This window comes from Morus notabilis, unplaced genomic scaffold, assembly GCF_000414095.1.
Source record: "Morus notabilis unplaced genomic scaffold, ASM41409v2 Scaffold297, whole genome shotgun sequence".
Classification (NCBI taxonomy): Eukaryota; Viridiplantae; Streptophyta; class Magnoliopsida; order Rosales; family Moraceae; genus Morus; species Morus notabilis.
Genome location: NW_010357726.1, coordinates 57423 through 74084, shown reverse-complemented (window position 1 = coordinate 74084; position 16662 = coordinate 57423). Strand labels below are relative to the sequence as shown.

The window sequence follows — 16662 nt, the reverse complement described above, 5'->3', positions numbered from 1 at the left end:
TATGATAAGTCATTTTTCATTTCAAGTTGCCACTTTTGACAAAGTTTTGAATTGTAATGGCTATCAAACAACAACGGCTTAATAGTTTTTTTTTTTTTTCAAAAAAAAAGATGTTTTAATGTGGATATCCGCCTTTCATGGTTTGGTAGTTGTAGTCACGAGATGGTTGCTTTGGTTTAGGTCATATGCAAATCTATTTGCCCAACAAAAGCCTATAATATTACATTAAAAATTCCTTTAAAAGCTTAAACTATTTAAAGTTGTTCATGAATGGGTGAATATTATGCCAATAGATTTAGACGATGAACTTATTTGGTTGGAGGAAGTTCCACCTCTATATAATTTATTTCTACTTGGTGAATAAGATATAATAAATCAACCGGTATATATTATTTAATATCATAAGCAATCAACCGGTATATATTATTTTCCTAGAAACAAAATAAGAAAATAGAGGTATTTTGTCAATGATCACTGGGTGAAACGGTATAGAATAGGGTGGGGTGGACTTTAGAAGAGTTCAGATTCGATCTTGCATTATATTAAAAAAGAAAAAAAAAAATAGGTATCATATTACACTATTCATGTATCTTTCTTGAGACCTTTGACATCATTAGGCACAAAGAGAATTGTAAGCAAATTAAAATCTTAGTTTACCAATTTGTTATGTTCTAAAAGGCTTTTTCTGTTGTGGGGTTATACTTGTATCTAGCCATTCGACCACATGAAGAGCTATGCCTTAATGCTTAGTGCATCGTCCCTAATTTTCCTTTGTGACTTTTCCTTTAAGATTTTGAAACACTATAAGAGGGCGCATGCAATAGCCAAGACAGCCTGTTTAGCCACCAAAAGTAGATCATGTGTAAATCACAAGTGCCTAATGAATCAATGATTTATGCCGGCATATTTATCATTTTTGCTTGATGAAGATAGTGTTTTTGTGTGAATCAGAAGTTCATTGCATTTTAATCAGATATTAATTTATGGCCGAGTTGAGATGTGACTTTATGTGACAGTTTTTTACTGTACTAAAAAAATTAAATGTGACTGTATCTGAGAGCTTTTTACTATAACAAGACTTGAATTTTAAACTCAAATCGGTAAAATAAACGAGACTTTATTGTTGATTTTTCATACCAGTGACATAAAAAGTTAATGATAAAAGAGCTTTCAGACCATCTTTATCTGATCCTGCAATTTGCTGCGAGCTTAATTGACTGGGAAATTTATGGCGGTGGAAAAGCACAGTTAAGATAGTCTCTTTTGGTGATGTATGTACTCATGTTTACTGAGTATGACTGCCCAACAAAAATACTCGGAAAACAAGTAGCGTTAGATACCACAATTAATAAAAGGCGTATAAAGTATATATTGTGAGATACACATTCTTTTAATGTGTGGCATTGAACACCATGAAACATTGCTTTGTGAAAAATTGTATTTTGAATGACTCCTACTGTATATGTTACGTTCTTATACATGTGAAGAATCTTGTGTAATCTAAAAATCTAAAAGATACTTCTTCCAATACCTTAACGTTCACATTCATTTGTGCTGAGCTCACGTCTCATCCCCAACAAAATATGCTACAAGTTTCAAATTCGAAGAAACCAAGTAGAATGGCATTTGCGACATGCATTTCCTCTTACCGTCGTTTATCTACTGAAAGTTTTCAATGTTGATTGTTTTCATATTGTTGTCGTTTTTCTGTTGTTGTTGTTTTGGATTGTCGTGGTTTTTGACATTTTTGTTGATGACGTGCTTAGACTTTTCTCTTCAGATTCGTGTCGCTTTTCAAATCGTTATACTTCTCCGTTTGTTGTAGCTTTTACAATGTTTTTTTCTTCTGCCATTTTTTTAGATTGATGTCGTTTGTGTGGTTCTTGTCGTGGTTTTAGTGGGGTCGCTTTCTTCAATTCACCCGATGTTTTTATTATAAATAGTAGCTGTGGACCTCAGTTATTATACAAGTCAGTCAAAATTAATGTCAGAATCTTATTGTGTAAATAATAAACGTAAATCGTAAATACTGTGTAAATAGTAACTGTGTTTATTTTTTTTAAAGGAAAAGATATTATATTAACCGTGTAGTAACCATGTAGGTAAAATTCATATATTTTTCTTAAAGGAAAAGATAAATTGACCAATAAACATATTAAATTTGTCTTAATCGTGTTAAACAAGTCATTATTATATTAATTATTTATTCAATATATTAATTTAAACGGGTTGACACGATTAACATGATTAATAAATTTGTCGTGTTTGGGTTGACATTTTTTACACGTTTAATAAACATGTCGTATTTAGGTTGATGTTTTCTGACACAATTAATAAATGGGTGGACACAAACACGACCCACTAACATGAATTGTCACCCTTATATAAATGCATCTAGAGTTAATGGGTCTATCTGATACCATTAAATAAAATAATAAGAAGTTACTATAAGAAAATGCGAAAGCAATGATTTTCCATTGTAAACATCTTAATGACGCCTTGAAATGTGAATATCTCACGGTTAAAAATCCACTTATCTTTTAGAAAAGTCTGAAAGAGAGATACGATCACCAAAAAGAAGTCGTACTTCCCGTTACTCACGATGAGTGAAACAATTTATGTTTCTAGGATTTTAAGAAAGTCAACAACTATAATCGTAGATTCAAGGAATTGACAAGTAAGATTTGGGTGTTCTAAACTAGCTTGGAGCAAGGAACGTTCGTGGTCAAAAAACTCAAGTTATCGACCTAATCGTTTGCTAGGTAAATAAATTAATTTGATTAATTTATTCGTGCATAAATTAATGTAATCTATAGAGTATCTCAAAGTTTTATGAAAATTTTGTTATCAACGATCCGCTAGTTACACGTTTCTGCATCCGAAATCGTTTTAGAAACCAACAATAGGGATATTAATATTCAATACATTCAATCAAGTGACAATGCAATAGATCTTTTCACAAAAACACTTCCCACTACAACATTTAGAAAGCATATCTATAATATCGGGATCCGTCATCTATGAGATTTATGAGGAATGCCTATACATGTCAACTTGATGGGGAGTTTACGTGACTGTACTCTTTTTCTCTTATTATGATTTTATCCCACTATATTTCCTGATAAGGTTTTTAACGATGTAGTATAAACACGTATAGATAAATGATGTACTCTTTTTCTCTTTATTATGGTTTTTATCCCACTGTGTTTTTCCTAGTAAGGTTTTTAATGAGGCATCCTGAATGGTGGACCTCTAAGAGGAAGTGTTATAAATAGTAGCTGTCTACCTCAGTCAAAGTTACTATGTAAGTCAATCAAAGTTACTTTTCATGTCAGAATCTTACTTTGCAAATAGTAAGTATTATGCAAACAGTAATCGATAATCTTACTTTGCAAATAATAAGTATTATGCAAACAGTAATCGTGAATAGTGCCAAAATTTTTAGTTTTGCATTTTAATAGTTTTCATAACAGTTTTGATATTGTTATTGTTTTATGCTGATGTTGCAATACGTTGACGTTGTTATCAAACTATTGTCCTTTTACCGTATTTTCAGATTCGGGTAGTTTCTATTTTACTGTCGTTTTGTATCTTAATATCGTTTTCCTTTTGGTGTCTTTTGTCGTTTACTTGCAGTTGTTTGTTACACACTGCTTCTATAGTGCCAAAATTTTTAGTTTTGCATTTTAATAGTTTTCATAACAGTTTTGATATTGTTATTGTTTTATGCTGATGTTGCAATACGTTGACGTTGTTATGAAACTATTGTCCTTTTACCGTATTTTCAGATTCGGGTAGTTTCTATTTTACTGTCGTTTTGTATCTTAATATCGTTTTCCTTTTGGTGTCTTTTGTCGTTTACTTGTTGCAGTTGTTTGTTACACACTGCTTCTATACTAACGTCGTTTTTATGTTTGATGCTGTTTAATATTAATTGAGTAGGTCCTTGTCGTTTCCAAGTGTTTTAGGACTTGCGTCGTTTCCATATTTGCGGTTTCTGTTATTTCTACGGAATGTCGTTTTTACGTTGAACGTTTTGCTAGCTGCCCTTTGCGAACTTTGTTGTCGTTTTTTTGTTTTTGTCGTTTTAATTTGATGTCTTTTGTATAATATTGTTGTTTTCTCGTGTTTTGAGTTAATGCCGTTAATCGTTTCTTGTTGTTTTCACCTTGTCGTTCTCCATTTTTATTGTCGTTTTCAGGATATATTATTATTTATGTAACCAGGAAATATGTATTTATTTCTTTTTGGAAGTTTTTTTTTTAAATTTTTTATTTTTTTTTTACTTGATGCTTGCAACCCAAAAAAATAGGAAGTATTAGGGCTTTTACTTTGGGTCTGTCCACCATTCTCAAGGATCCAAGCCCAAATTAGATAACTTACTCACTCACGTAATCTTGATAAATACTCTAAGTTAAAATTTTTATTTTTTACTTTTGATCCATAATATTTTTAATTAAATAATTATATTAATAAAAAAATAATTATTAAAAATAAAAAATAAAAATGTAAACTCATATACTCTTAAAATTAAATATAAAAAAGTAATTATTAAAAATAAAAAATATAAATATAAACTCATGTACTCTAAAAATTAAATTATCGTGGAAAAAACGAGACGGGCTACGGAGAGTATTCCAAAAAGCAACGTAAGAAAATTCTCGACTCAGAGAATAATAATAGCGATTATTAAGCAAGTAAAGAATTCAAAAAACAAAACAAAAAAAAGTAATGTATTAAATTTAATTTTAGGCCCCGAACTACAGCCTCGTCCTATTTTGGCCAACATATTTTAGAATATTACAACTTACTCCCCAATCTATTTTGAGAGTCACACATTTGATCCTTCTCTCACAAAATCATTAAAAATTGAGAATGATAGTGGAAAATATGAGTCAATTCTATGTTTATTTATTCTTTTTTATCTTAAAATGGGAGTGAAATTAGTGTGTCCCACTCAAATTTGAGATTAAGGATTGAGATTAGCACTTCCATACCCCCTTAGGATTATGACTCACATTTCTAATATGAAAATTAAATTACTATCATACCCTTATGTTACTTACAAATATAAAATTAAAAAAATAATAATTACAACCTATATTTACTATTTTATTTGTCTAATATTGTAATATTAATGTAATTATTGTTAACTTTAATATAATAAATATGTACTTTATTTTGTTTAATAAATTAATAATAAATTTTAATTTTTAACGCTATTTTTTATTTTATATATTTTATTTAAATTTTGTCAATTTATTTTTATATTTTAAATAATTATACAATTTATATTTATTAGTATATTACTCTATTATTGTACTAAATATTTTAATAATGATTAATTTTAATATAACAAGTACACAATTTATTTTTTAAATTAAAAATATATAGTTGACTTAAAGGTTATATTAGAATTTTTACACTAGTTCATTCTAATTTGGGATGTAAACACGTGAATGAAATGTGAAGTGACTCTGATTTCGAATCTTGTTACTAAATAAACAGCTTATTCTGACTCTGATTCCTCACTCTAAATCTTAGTCACTCTGAATTATGCCCACTCTAATTCATGACCATTCTGATTACGCGTACATAAACATACCACTAAGTTAATGAAAGTTTTTTTTAGTTTGATTATCTTTTTTAGTGCGCTTTTTTTTTTTAATTTTTGCTTTCAAAACATTTTAAAATAATTTTGTGTATTTTAAACTTATTTTCTATCGTTAATAATATAAAGGATATTTATATTTCAAAAAACGACTTTGTGATATTGAAATAACACTTTTTAAATTGTTAGAATACCTTTTTTAATAGTATTAAAACTACAAGATGTCAAAGTAATTGTTTTTTTTTGGGATGAAAGGGGTTTTCAACATTATTGTTTTAAACATTTTAGTTGTAGGCGACTTAACACCTGAACTTCTAATTTTGATAATTTAATGTGGATTTAGTTTTGAAAGTGTTCGAAAGAGAGTTGAATTAGATTTGAAAATTTTTAGTTGGACATGAGATTTTCTGTCCTAACACGAGATGTTTACTGGTTTTCGGTCACCAATTTAACGAGAAGCTAACTAAAATGAGAAACACTGTAATCATAAGGTCCGTTTAGTTCGTTAATTCGAGTTTTTAATTTGAGTTTAAATATAATTTTATGTGAGAATTTTTTATTATAATAAAAAAATTAAATATGATTGTTTTTAAGAACTTTTTATTATAATAAAACTCGAATCGGTGAAAAAAAATGAAACTTAAAAAGTTAGTAAAATAGATTTTTGAAATTAAAATTTTGGTGAAAGTCTCCAAAAATAAAAAAATTTGGGGCCAATACTGAAAACGAAAAAAAAATTCAAATATAAGGTGGAACACTTCAAAACCGCGAAACTCATACGACATCTCGCGAACTCGCTAGCAACTGCAAAGACAAGAAGCCACGAGAACCTCCTCGAAATTCCCCGCGAAAGACCCACCCTTCAGTCTCACTCCTATAAATCTTAATACCCGATTTGCCCTTGTCTCTCAGTTCGCAACTCTCGAAACGTGTCAACCGCTTCCGTTCTCTCGCTCTCGCCGATTCAAAAAAAAAAAAAACTTTTTGATTGTTTTGAGTTCGAATTTGGTGGTGATCGGAATCCATGGCAGACGTGCGCATGGGAAAGACCGAGACCTTTGCTTTCCAGGCTGAGATTAACCAGCTTCTTAGCCTGATCATCAACACCTTCTACAGCAACAAGGAGATTTTCCTTCGTGAGCTCATCAGCAATGCTTCTGATGTAAGTTTTTACCTTTTTTTTTTTTTTTTTTTTTTTCCTTTTCTACTTCTTCGAGCTTGTGAATCTGGAATTGTTGTTTGTTTTTCTGTACATTGTTTGGTTACCGAGAAGAATTTGTGAAACGACTCCATGTAGTGCTGTAGGTTTTGTAATTGTGAGTAATTGTCACTAGAGATATAGGAACAATGAAAAGGAAACGTGAAACAAACAATAGGATTTGAGAAAAATTCTTAGCTAGGTTGAACACTAGTTATCTGTTCGTGAGATGGATGATTCCATTTAATTTTCTATATAACCTTTGTTTCAACCGAAACTTATGCTAACGAATATAATATGTGTGTGTGTGTGTGTGTAAACAAATAAAGAGGCTTGAGAAGCTTTAAGATGATAATACGATTTGAGTGTGGGAATTATTTTTCATTGTTATTTTGCCTTTTGTTCTGTTTAGGCGTTGGATAAAATCAGGTTTGAGAGCTTAACGGACAAGAGCAAGCTCGATTCGCAGCCCGAGCTTTTTATCAGGATTGTCCCTGACAAGGCTAACAAGACTCTCTCCATCATTGACAGTGGTATTGGCATGACTAAAGCAGGTATATTATTCAATCACCCGATTCTTTGATAGCGTCATTATAGTAATGTTCAACTATTCAAGTTTTGGAGTTCTAATTGAAATTGAACTGGTTGATTTTGTTAGATTTGGTGAACAATCTGGGTACAATTGCGAGGTCCGGTACCAAGGAGTTCATGGAGGCATTGCAGGCTGGTGCTGATGTGAGCATGATTGGTCAGTTTGGTGTTGGGTTTTACTCGGCTTACTTGGTTGCTGAGAAAGTTATTGTGACAACCAAGCACAATGACGACGAGCAATATGCGTGGGAGTCGCAGGCTGGTGGGTCTTTCACGGTAACTAGAGATGTAAATGGTGAGCCACTGGGGAGAGGAACTAAGATCACTCTCTTCCTTAAGGATGACCAGGTAAGAATTCGATCCAATCACTGCTTGTTATTTTAAATATAATGTTTGTTGTTTAAAACCATAGACGTATTTTCTTCGACGTTGCGGTGTTGACCAAGTTTGTCTTCTTTTGTTTTCCTTTTGCAGTTGGAATACTTGGAGGAAAGAAGATTGAAGGACCTTGTGAAAAAGCACTCCGAGTTTATAAGCTATCCCATTTACCTTTGGACCGAGAAGACCACCGAGAAGGAAATCAGTGATGATGAGAATGAAGAAATGAAGGAAGAGGACGGAGATGTCGAGGAAGTCGATGAGGAGAAAGAGAAGAATTCAAAGAAAAAGAAGGTTAAGGAGGTGAGCCACGAGTGGCAACTAATCAACAAGCAGAAACCAATTTGGCTGAGGAAACCTGAGGAGATCACAAGGGAGGAGTACGCGTCCTTCTACAAGAGTCTTACCAATGACTGGGAGGACCACCTTGCAGTTAAGCACTTCTCCGTTGAAGGGCAGCTCGAATTCAAGGCTATCCTTTTTGTTCCCAGGAGGGCCCCATTTGATCTGTTTGACACCAGAAAGAAGATGAACAACATCAAGCTCTATGTCCGCAGAGTGTTAATAATGGACAATTGTGAGGAGCTCATTCCGGAGTACCTCGGATTCGTGAAAGGTGTTGTAGATTCTGATGATCTGCCACTTAACATCTCTCGTGAAATGCTGCAACAAAACAAGATTCGCAAGGTTATCAGGAAGAATCTCGTCAAGAAATGCATTGAGATGTTTAACGAGATTGCCGAGAACAAAGAGGACTATGCTAAGTTCTATGATGCGTTCTCCAAGAATATAAAGTTGGGTATCCATGAAGACAGTCAGAACAGGGCCAAGTTGGCTGACCTGCTAAGGTACAACTCAACCAAGAGCGGCGACGAGATGACCAGCCTGAAGGATTACGTTACAAGAATGAAGGAAGGCCAGAAAGACATCTATTACATTACCGGTGAAAGCAAGAAAGCTGTTGAGAACTCTCCACTCTTGGAGAGGCTTAAGAAGAAAGGCTATGAAGTACTCTTCATGGTTGATGCCATAGACGAGTATGCTGTTGGGCAATTGAAGGAGTACGACGGAAAGAAGCTCGTCTCTGCAACAAAAGAGGGACTGAAGCTGGATGATGAGTCAGAAGAGGAGAAACAGAAAAAGGAGGAGAAAAAGAAGTCATTTGAGAATTTGTGCAAGACCATCAAAGAAATTCTAGGTGACAAGGTGGAGAAGGTGGTAGTATCCGACAGAATTGTCGACTCACCTTGCTGTTTGGTCACAGGGGAGTATGGTTGGACAGCCAATATGGAGAGAATCATGAAGGCTCAAGCTTTAAGGGATAGTAGCATGAGCTCTTACATGTCTAGCAAGAAGACTATGGAGATCAACCCGGACAATGGCATCATGGAGGAGCTGAGGAAGAGGGCAGAGGCCGATAAGAACGACAAGTCGGTAAAGGACTTGGTGCTCCTCCTTTATGAGACTGCCCTTTTGACCTCCGGTTTCAGTCTCGACGACCCCAACACATTTGCCTCGAGGATCCACAGGATGTTGAGGCTTGGTCTCAGCATTGACGAGGATGAAACTGCAGGAGACGACGCAGACATGCCTGCATTGGAGGATGCAAACGAGGAGAGCAAGATGGAGGAGGTCGACTGAGCTTAGATAATAAAATTTCATGGCAGTGCTGATGAGTACAAAATCTTAAAAAAAAAAAAAAAAAAAGTTCTTGTGTGTGTTTATGGTGTCTGCTTCTTTTGGAGTGTCATGTCTAGTTTTGGTTGAGTTTTTCATCTTTTTAGGGTCCTTGTGAATGCTTTACTCTTGCTCTTGATGTGGATAATGTTTGCGTTATCACAATGAACGTCTGAAAATACTATATATTTCTTATATGCCAATCCTTGAGATTATCCTATTGCAACATCGTCATATATCCTCGCTGTGTTTTGCAAATTCCTGCTCGTAAAAACCAAATAATCATGTAAAACCGAGTAGAAAGGAGCTTCTTTTTTTTTTTTTTTATATATATATAATAGTAGAATGGGCTTTTCATATCGAAATCATGAAAATTGAAACATCTCATTACATGATGTTTCTTGAAATCTTGACTCCCGGACCGGACCTGTAGAAGCCAAGAGAGGCTTTCTCATCCGTAAGACCAGTTATTATAATCCTCCTAAGGAAAGGAGACAATCAGTGGTGAATCCGAGGTGTTAATAATTGTTAATCGTGATCTCAGAGTTCAAGGCAGAAGTCAAAAGGGTTGTTCTTTGCAACAAAATTTAGAAAATATTTGAATTTAAGTTATAATTTTATTTAAATTTATATTCTTTGTAAAATTTGAGTTTAAACTCGAGTTTAAGGTTAAATTCGAGTTTAAGTTTCCTCTTCAACTCGAGTTCAAATTTTCTCTTCAACTCGAGTTCATAAACTCGAACTCAAATTAATGAACAATATTTTTTTATTCTTAAAAATGTCATAATTTTTTCATTTTAATTCTGATTTAGACATTTACAACGAAAAGACGAATAAAACCACACCCATATACCTTATTAAATTTTTTCATCACCATTGAGTTTTTATTAAAATACTATCTAAATATAAATTTGAGTTTTGACCCACCCAAATGTAAATTCAAAAAGATTCTCAATTCAAATCATAACTTAAATGTGTATATCCAAACACAAACTCAAATTACAACTTCAACTCAAATTATAATTTAAATTTAACTCAAAATAATCACTCAAATCACCGTAACTCAAAAATACAAAAAAAAAAAAAAAAAAAAAAAAAAAAAAAAAAAAACCCTGAAATCTTTCCACTTCTGGCTATGTAGTAAGAGTGGACGACTGAATCTGTGGCGCCTTTTTAAGCATTATCATGTGAACGTTCGAGTACAAATGATCTACGAGCTCTTGTTTGTTCTGTTACTCCCACAGATCTAAACCTAAATTAAATGTTACATTCAAAATTAATAAAATGTTTTTATATTTTTAATTTTTAAACTGACGTTGTTGTTAGACTAAAAATCCAACCAGTACCACACTGATAAATTCATAATGAATTTATTTCAATCAAGGTCAATTCTAAGAAATAATTACATCCACTCCTGTGCGCAATCTCATTATAGCGTTCCAAAAGTGTGTTTATGTCGTTGACTGAGTCTTAACTTTCGTGTTGTTACTCTTCAATGTCGCTTTAACCTTGTCGTCGTTTTTTACGCTAATGTCATTTGGGAGGAAATAAAGGGATGTCCTTTTTTCAAGTTTCCTTTTCATTATTTTGTGGGTGTCGTCTTTGTTTTGCTGTCGTTTTAGGTCTTTTTTTCTAGAATGTTGTCGTTTTATGTTTGGTATTGCATTGTTTGTATTCTCCTTCGTAACTCATTTTTCAAGGTTAATGTCGTTTGCAAATGAATGTCGTTTTCTTGTTAATGTCATTTGTAGATTTGTTTTAGTCGTTTTCATTTTCATTATAATCTCGTGTTTCAATATCTACGTCGTTTGCTTCATTTTGTTTCTATGTTGATCCGCTTTAGATGCTACTGGCGTTAAACCTTTTGTTTTGTTGTTTTTGGTGGCGTTATATTGTTCTTCCAGTTTAAATCAATTTTGATGGATTTCGATTTGAGTTTCATGTCGCTTTTTAGTCATATTTCGATGCTAAGTTTTTCTTTTTGGGTTTCCACAATCTTTTCCTTGATGGGATTGTCGTTTACGTCGTTTTTCCTGTCTTCTCCTGATGAAATGGGAGGTCATTTCATCAGCTAAATTGCCATTTGTTTATTTTGGTGTTAACGATAACGGTTTTGGTTTTGGTTTCTCTTCTCAAAGGCCGAAACGGCGATGTAAGAACTGGGAAAAATGGAGAGTTAAGCGGAGAGGGGTAAAGTTGATTGGTTGACGGAACTCTCTAGTCTCTTCTTCTTCTTCTTTTTATTATTTTTTTATTTTTTTAAAGAGTCTCTCCTTCTTCTCTCTGTTCCGTTCCGTTTATGTCGCTGATTTGAATTTATAATTTAAGTTAAGATATGACTTTATGTGAGAATTTTTTATTTTAATAAAAAAATTAAATATGATTATTTTTAAGAGTTTTTTATTATAACAAAATTTTAATTTTAAATTTAAATGGGTGAAATTAACGAGAAAAAAAAACCTTATTGTCGTTTTATTTTATGTCGTTCTTAGATTTTTGTCGTTTGTATGTGCTTTTATCATTTCTCGCTCCATCTTCTTTTTCCTCTTTCGAGGATATTTCTTGTTATTTTTATTATTGTCGTTAACGTCCATGTCGTTTATTATCTTTTCTCGTCATTTCTTTTGTGAGCCAGGCCCAAGTGGTATTATTAACATTTTTAAAAAATATTACTTTGTCTATGATTTATGTTTGTCCTTTGAAAATTTTTAAATTTTAAACTTTGTGCAAAATACTTTAAATTTTTTATTTTTACACCCTTAGGTTTTCTTTTTTAAAGGTTAGATTTTACTTTTAATTTTATAACCTCTTGTTTACATCTTTTTACTTGTATATATTATTTCAAATTTAAACACTGACATAAATAAATAAATAATTCTTCACAAAAAATACTACGATAATGAAAAATAAAGATTAAGCTAATAAAAAATGAAGATAAAGAGATAAAAAAAAATAAAACGAGATAAAAAATTATTAAATTTTAATTTTCACTACATTAACAAGTCAATTCAAAATTTTGATTTATCTCAACTTTCCCCTATTAAATTTCATGGCTTACTTGTCGTGAAATAGGTTCTTGTTGTTTTTTGGTTTTTGTCTTCCGAAAATTTCATTTTGGTACTCTATCAAAATTTAAATTTGATATTTTTTATTTTTGAAAATTTCATACCTGTATCTCGACATTTTAAAAAATCTTTTCTTAATACCTCGAAACTATTTTTCGGGATATAAAAAGACAAAATTTTCCTTATTGTAAAAATTTATTTGCTGACTAGAATTTTGAAGAAAAAAACTTAAAAAAGATTTTGAAGAGAGGAATTTTAAAAAAGGATTATGCTTTATAAGTATACAAATTTTTAAAATTCTTTTTTTTTCTTCAAAATTTTGGTCAATAGATAAATTTTTACAATAAAAATAATTTTATCTTTTTGTGTCTCAAAAAATGATTCCAAAATATATAAAAAAAAAATTTAAAATGTCAAAATACCAGCATAAAATTTTTAAAAATAGAAAATATTAAACTTAAATTTAGAGAGTAAATTTTTCCCTTTTATCTTTTATACGTAATGTCGTTACACAGAAGAAGAAGGAAAAAAAAAAAAAAAAAAAAAAAAAAAAAAAAAGAAAAAAAAAAAAAAAAAAAAAAAAGAAAGAAAGAAAGTAACGTCGTCAATTACCAGCGTGGCACAGCAGAATGGTCGTCTAGCTCTTAACGAATCAAGCCGAGCGTAAGTCCCACGCAAAAATTAAAAAAAACAATTCTTATTATTTAATAGCCAATGGAAGAAGAGTCTAGAACCCGCGAAAATTGATCTGAACGTCCCCGACTCCACTTCATGACCTCCTTCATTTCCCGACGAAGCCTCTAGAACTTCTTCCACTATAAATACCACTCTCCTCCATTCCCATCTCACGAACACAAGAAAGAAATCACTTTCCAATTCCCAATTCGCAATCACGCTTCCAATTCCGTTCTCTAGCTTTCTCTGTTCTTCATCTTCTTCGTCTTCTCTTCAGTAATCTCTCTGTTTTTGTCATCGGAATCCATGGCGGAGGTTCAGATGGGAGAGACCGAGACGTTCGCTTTTCAGGCTGAGATCAACCAGCTTCTCAGCCTCATCATCAACACTTTCTACAGCAACAAGGAGATTTTCCTTCGTGAGCTCATCAGCAATGCCTCCGACGTACGTCTTCTTCTCCTCTTCCAATTTCCATTCTCTGATTTTTTTTTGTTTCCTCGGTCTTATTGTGCTGGTTTTGGTCCTGATTATACTGATTCTCCGAGATTAGAATCGAAACTTAAGCTTGTGAAAAACTTTTATTATTACTTTTTCAATCCGAATCAATTTGACTCTCATATTAGTATTCAGAGTCTGCTCTGTTTTTCGTGGAGAAATATGCTAGAATGACCAACTGGTCGTTTTTCTTAAAAAATGGTCGTTCTTTTTAAAAAATGGTCGTTCGTAATCATTCTAAAGTGATTTTGTAAATAAAAATTTTTAAAAAGTTATTTTACTAATAAAACTTTTCTATGAGCTATTTTTACAAAGGCCTCGTTTTTCGTGTGCCTAAAGCTTATTTATTTATTTGTATTTTAGCATAATTTGAAGAGTTGAACTCTGCAAATCTGTTAGAGGATATGTTATTGGTACCGAAAGAAGCTAGAGCCTAGAAGGACAAAACATTCCAGAAATTTTGTGAATACTTTATAAAAAGGGAAAAAAAAAAGGCGAATGGTATGCATGGTATTATTAATTATATAATTGAAGTATTCACATTGAAGTTGGTTTGTTACAGGCATTGGACAAGATCAGATTTGAGAGTTTGACGGACAAGAGCAAGCTAGATGCTCAGCCCGAGCTCTTCATTAGGCTTGTTCCTGACAAGGCCAGCAAAACTCTCTCAATTATTGATAGTGGAATTGGCATGACCAAAGCTGGTGCGTATTTCACTTTTTCATTATGCTTCAACTCCAAAAGCTTCTTATTTCATTTTTGGTGAAATTTATTATTCATATCTTAATGATGGTCTTAATTAATTGAACGATTTTTTTTTTTTTTTTGATAGATTTGGTGAACAATTTGGGTACGATTGCAAGGTCTGGAACGAAGGAGTTCATGGAGGCATTGCAGGCTGGGGCTGATGTCAGCATGATCGGGCAATTCGGTGTCGGGTTTTACTCGGCTTACTTGGTAGCTGAGAAAGTTATTGTGACAACCAAGCACAATGACGACGAGCAGTACATCTGGGAGTCACAGGCTGGGGGGTCTTTCACAGTCACCAGGGACACGGAGGGAGAGCAGTTGGGCAGAGGAACCAAGATCACACTCTTCCTCAAGGCGGACCAGGTGAGAATGATCAGATAATATTTTATTTAAGTTATCAGATGTCATGTTTAGGTACAAATTACTTGATTGTTTGGTTTTTGGAGTTTGGTTGTGAATGATTTGTGGATTTTTCTTATTGCAGTTAGAGTACTTGGAGGAAAGGAGACTGAAGGACCTTGTGAAGAAGCACTCTGAGTTTATCAGTTACCCCATTTATCTTTGGACGGAGAAAACCACTGAGAAGGAGATCAGTGATGATGAGGATGAGGAGATCAAGAAGGAAGAGGAAGGAGATGTTGAGGATGTCGATGAGGAGAAGGAGAAGAAATCGAAGAAGAGGAAGGTTAAGGAGGTGAGTCATGAGTGGCAACTCGTCAACAAGCAGAAACCAATTTGGCTAAGGAAGCCTGAGGAGATCACAAAGGACGAGTACGCTTCGTTTTACAAGAGCCTCACCAATGACTGGGAAGACCATCTCGCCGTTAAGCACTTCTCTGTCGAAGGGCAACTTGAATTCAAGGCTATCCTTTTCGTTCCCAAGAGAGCCCCATTTGACCTGTTTGACACCAGGAAGAAGACGAACAACATCAAGCTCTATGTGCGCAGAGTGTTCATCATGGACAACTGCGAGGAGCTCATTCCCGAGTACCTCGGATTCGTGAAGGGTGTGGTGGATTCTGATGATCTGCCTCTCAACATCTCTCGTGAAATGCTGCAACAAAACAAGATTCTCAAGGTTATCAGGAAGAACCTCGTCAAGAAATGCATTGAGATGTTCAATGAGATTGCTGAGAATAAAGAAGACTATGCTAAGTTCTATGATGCTTTCTCAAAGAACTTAAAGCTGGGTATTCACGAGGACAGCCAGAACAGGGCCAAGTTGGCTGACTTGCTCAGGTACCACTCCACCAAGAGCGGCGATGAGATGACCAGCTTGAAGGACTACGTTACAAGGATGAAGGAAGGCCAAAAAGACATCTACTACATCACTGGTGAAAGCAAGAAGGCCGTTGAGAATTCCCCATTCCTGGAGAGGCTGAAGAAGAAAGGCTATGAAGTTCTCTACATGGTTGATGCCATCGATGAGTATGCTGTCGGCCAGTTGAAGGAATACGATGGGAAGAAGCTCGTGTCCGCAACGAAGGAGGGACTTAAGTTGGATGATGAGACGGAAGAGGAGGAGAAGAAAAAGGAGGAGAAGAAGAAGTCGTTTGAGAACTTGTGCAAGACAATCAAGGACATTCTAGGAGACAAGGTGGAGAAAGTTGTGGTATCCGACAGAATTGTGGACTCACCTTGTTGTTTGGTTACAGGGGAATATGGATGGACAGCCAACATGGAGAGAATCATGAAGGCTCAAGCTTTAAGGGACAGCAGCATGAGCTCTTACATGTCTAGCAAGAAGACAATGGAGATCAACCCTGACAATGGCATTATGGAGGAGCTCAGAAAGAGGGCTGAGGTCGATAAGAACGACAAGTCAGTGAAGGACTTGGTTCTCCTGCTTTTCGAAACTGCGTTGCTGACCTCTGGTTTTAGCCTAGACGATCCAAACACATTTGCCTCAAGAATTCACAGAATGCTGAAGCTGGGTCTTAGCATTGATGAGGATGAAGCCGGAGCTGATGACACCGACATGCCACCATTGGAGGAGGCTGGAAACGAGGAGAGCAAAATGGAGGAAGTTGATTAAAAATTGAGAGGCACTGCAAGGATGCAACAAGATTGATCAGATATGTGTAGAGTCATGTCTGAAATGGTCTGAGTCCTTGGTGGGCTTTTTGTTAAATATGGAGAGTCGTCTTTTTTCTTTGATTATGTGGGGTTTTTTTTTTTTTTTTTTTTTCCCCTTTTTTTGGTTTTTTTGGGGTTTTAATTGG

General features: G+C 33.9%; 2 protein-coding genes across 2 annotated transcripts; both read left to right on the top strand.

Moving 5' to 3' along the window:
* Positions 1-6533: 6533 nt before the first annotated feature.
* Positions 6534-9437, top strand: LOC21406972 (heat shock protein 83). Its single transcript, XM_010090751.2, has 4 exons — positions 6534-6773; positions 7222-7363; positions 7468-7748; positions 7875-9437. Exons 1-4 carry the CDS (start codon positions 6636-6638, stop codon positions 9417-9419), a joined length of 2106 nt encoding a protein of 701 aa, XP_010089053.1. The 5' UTR covers positions 6534-6635; the 3' UTR covers positions 9420-9437.
* A 3946-nt stretch (positions 9438-13383) lies between these two features.
* On the top strand, positions 13384-16610 carry LOC21406971 (heat shock protein 83). Its single transcript, XM_010090750.2, has 4 exons — positions 13384-13639; positions 14253-14394; positions 14523-14803; positions 14925-16610. Exons 1-4 carry the CDS (start codon positions 13502-13504, stop codon positions 16473-16475), a joined length of 2112 nt encoding a protein of 703 aa, XP_010089052.1. The 5' UTR covers positions 13384-13501; the 3' UTR covers positions 16476-16610.
* Positions 16611-16662: the final 52 nt, after the last annotated feature.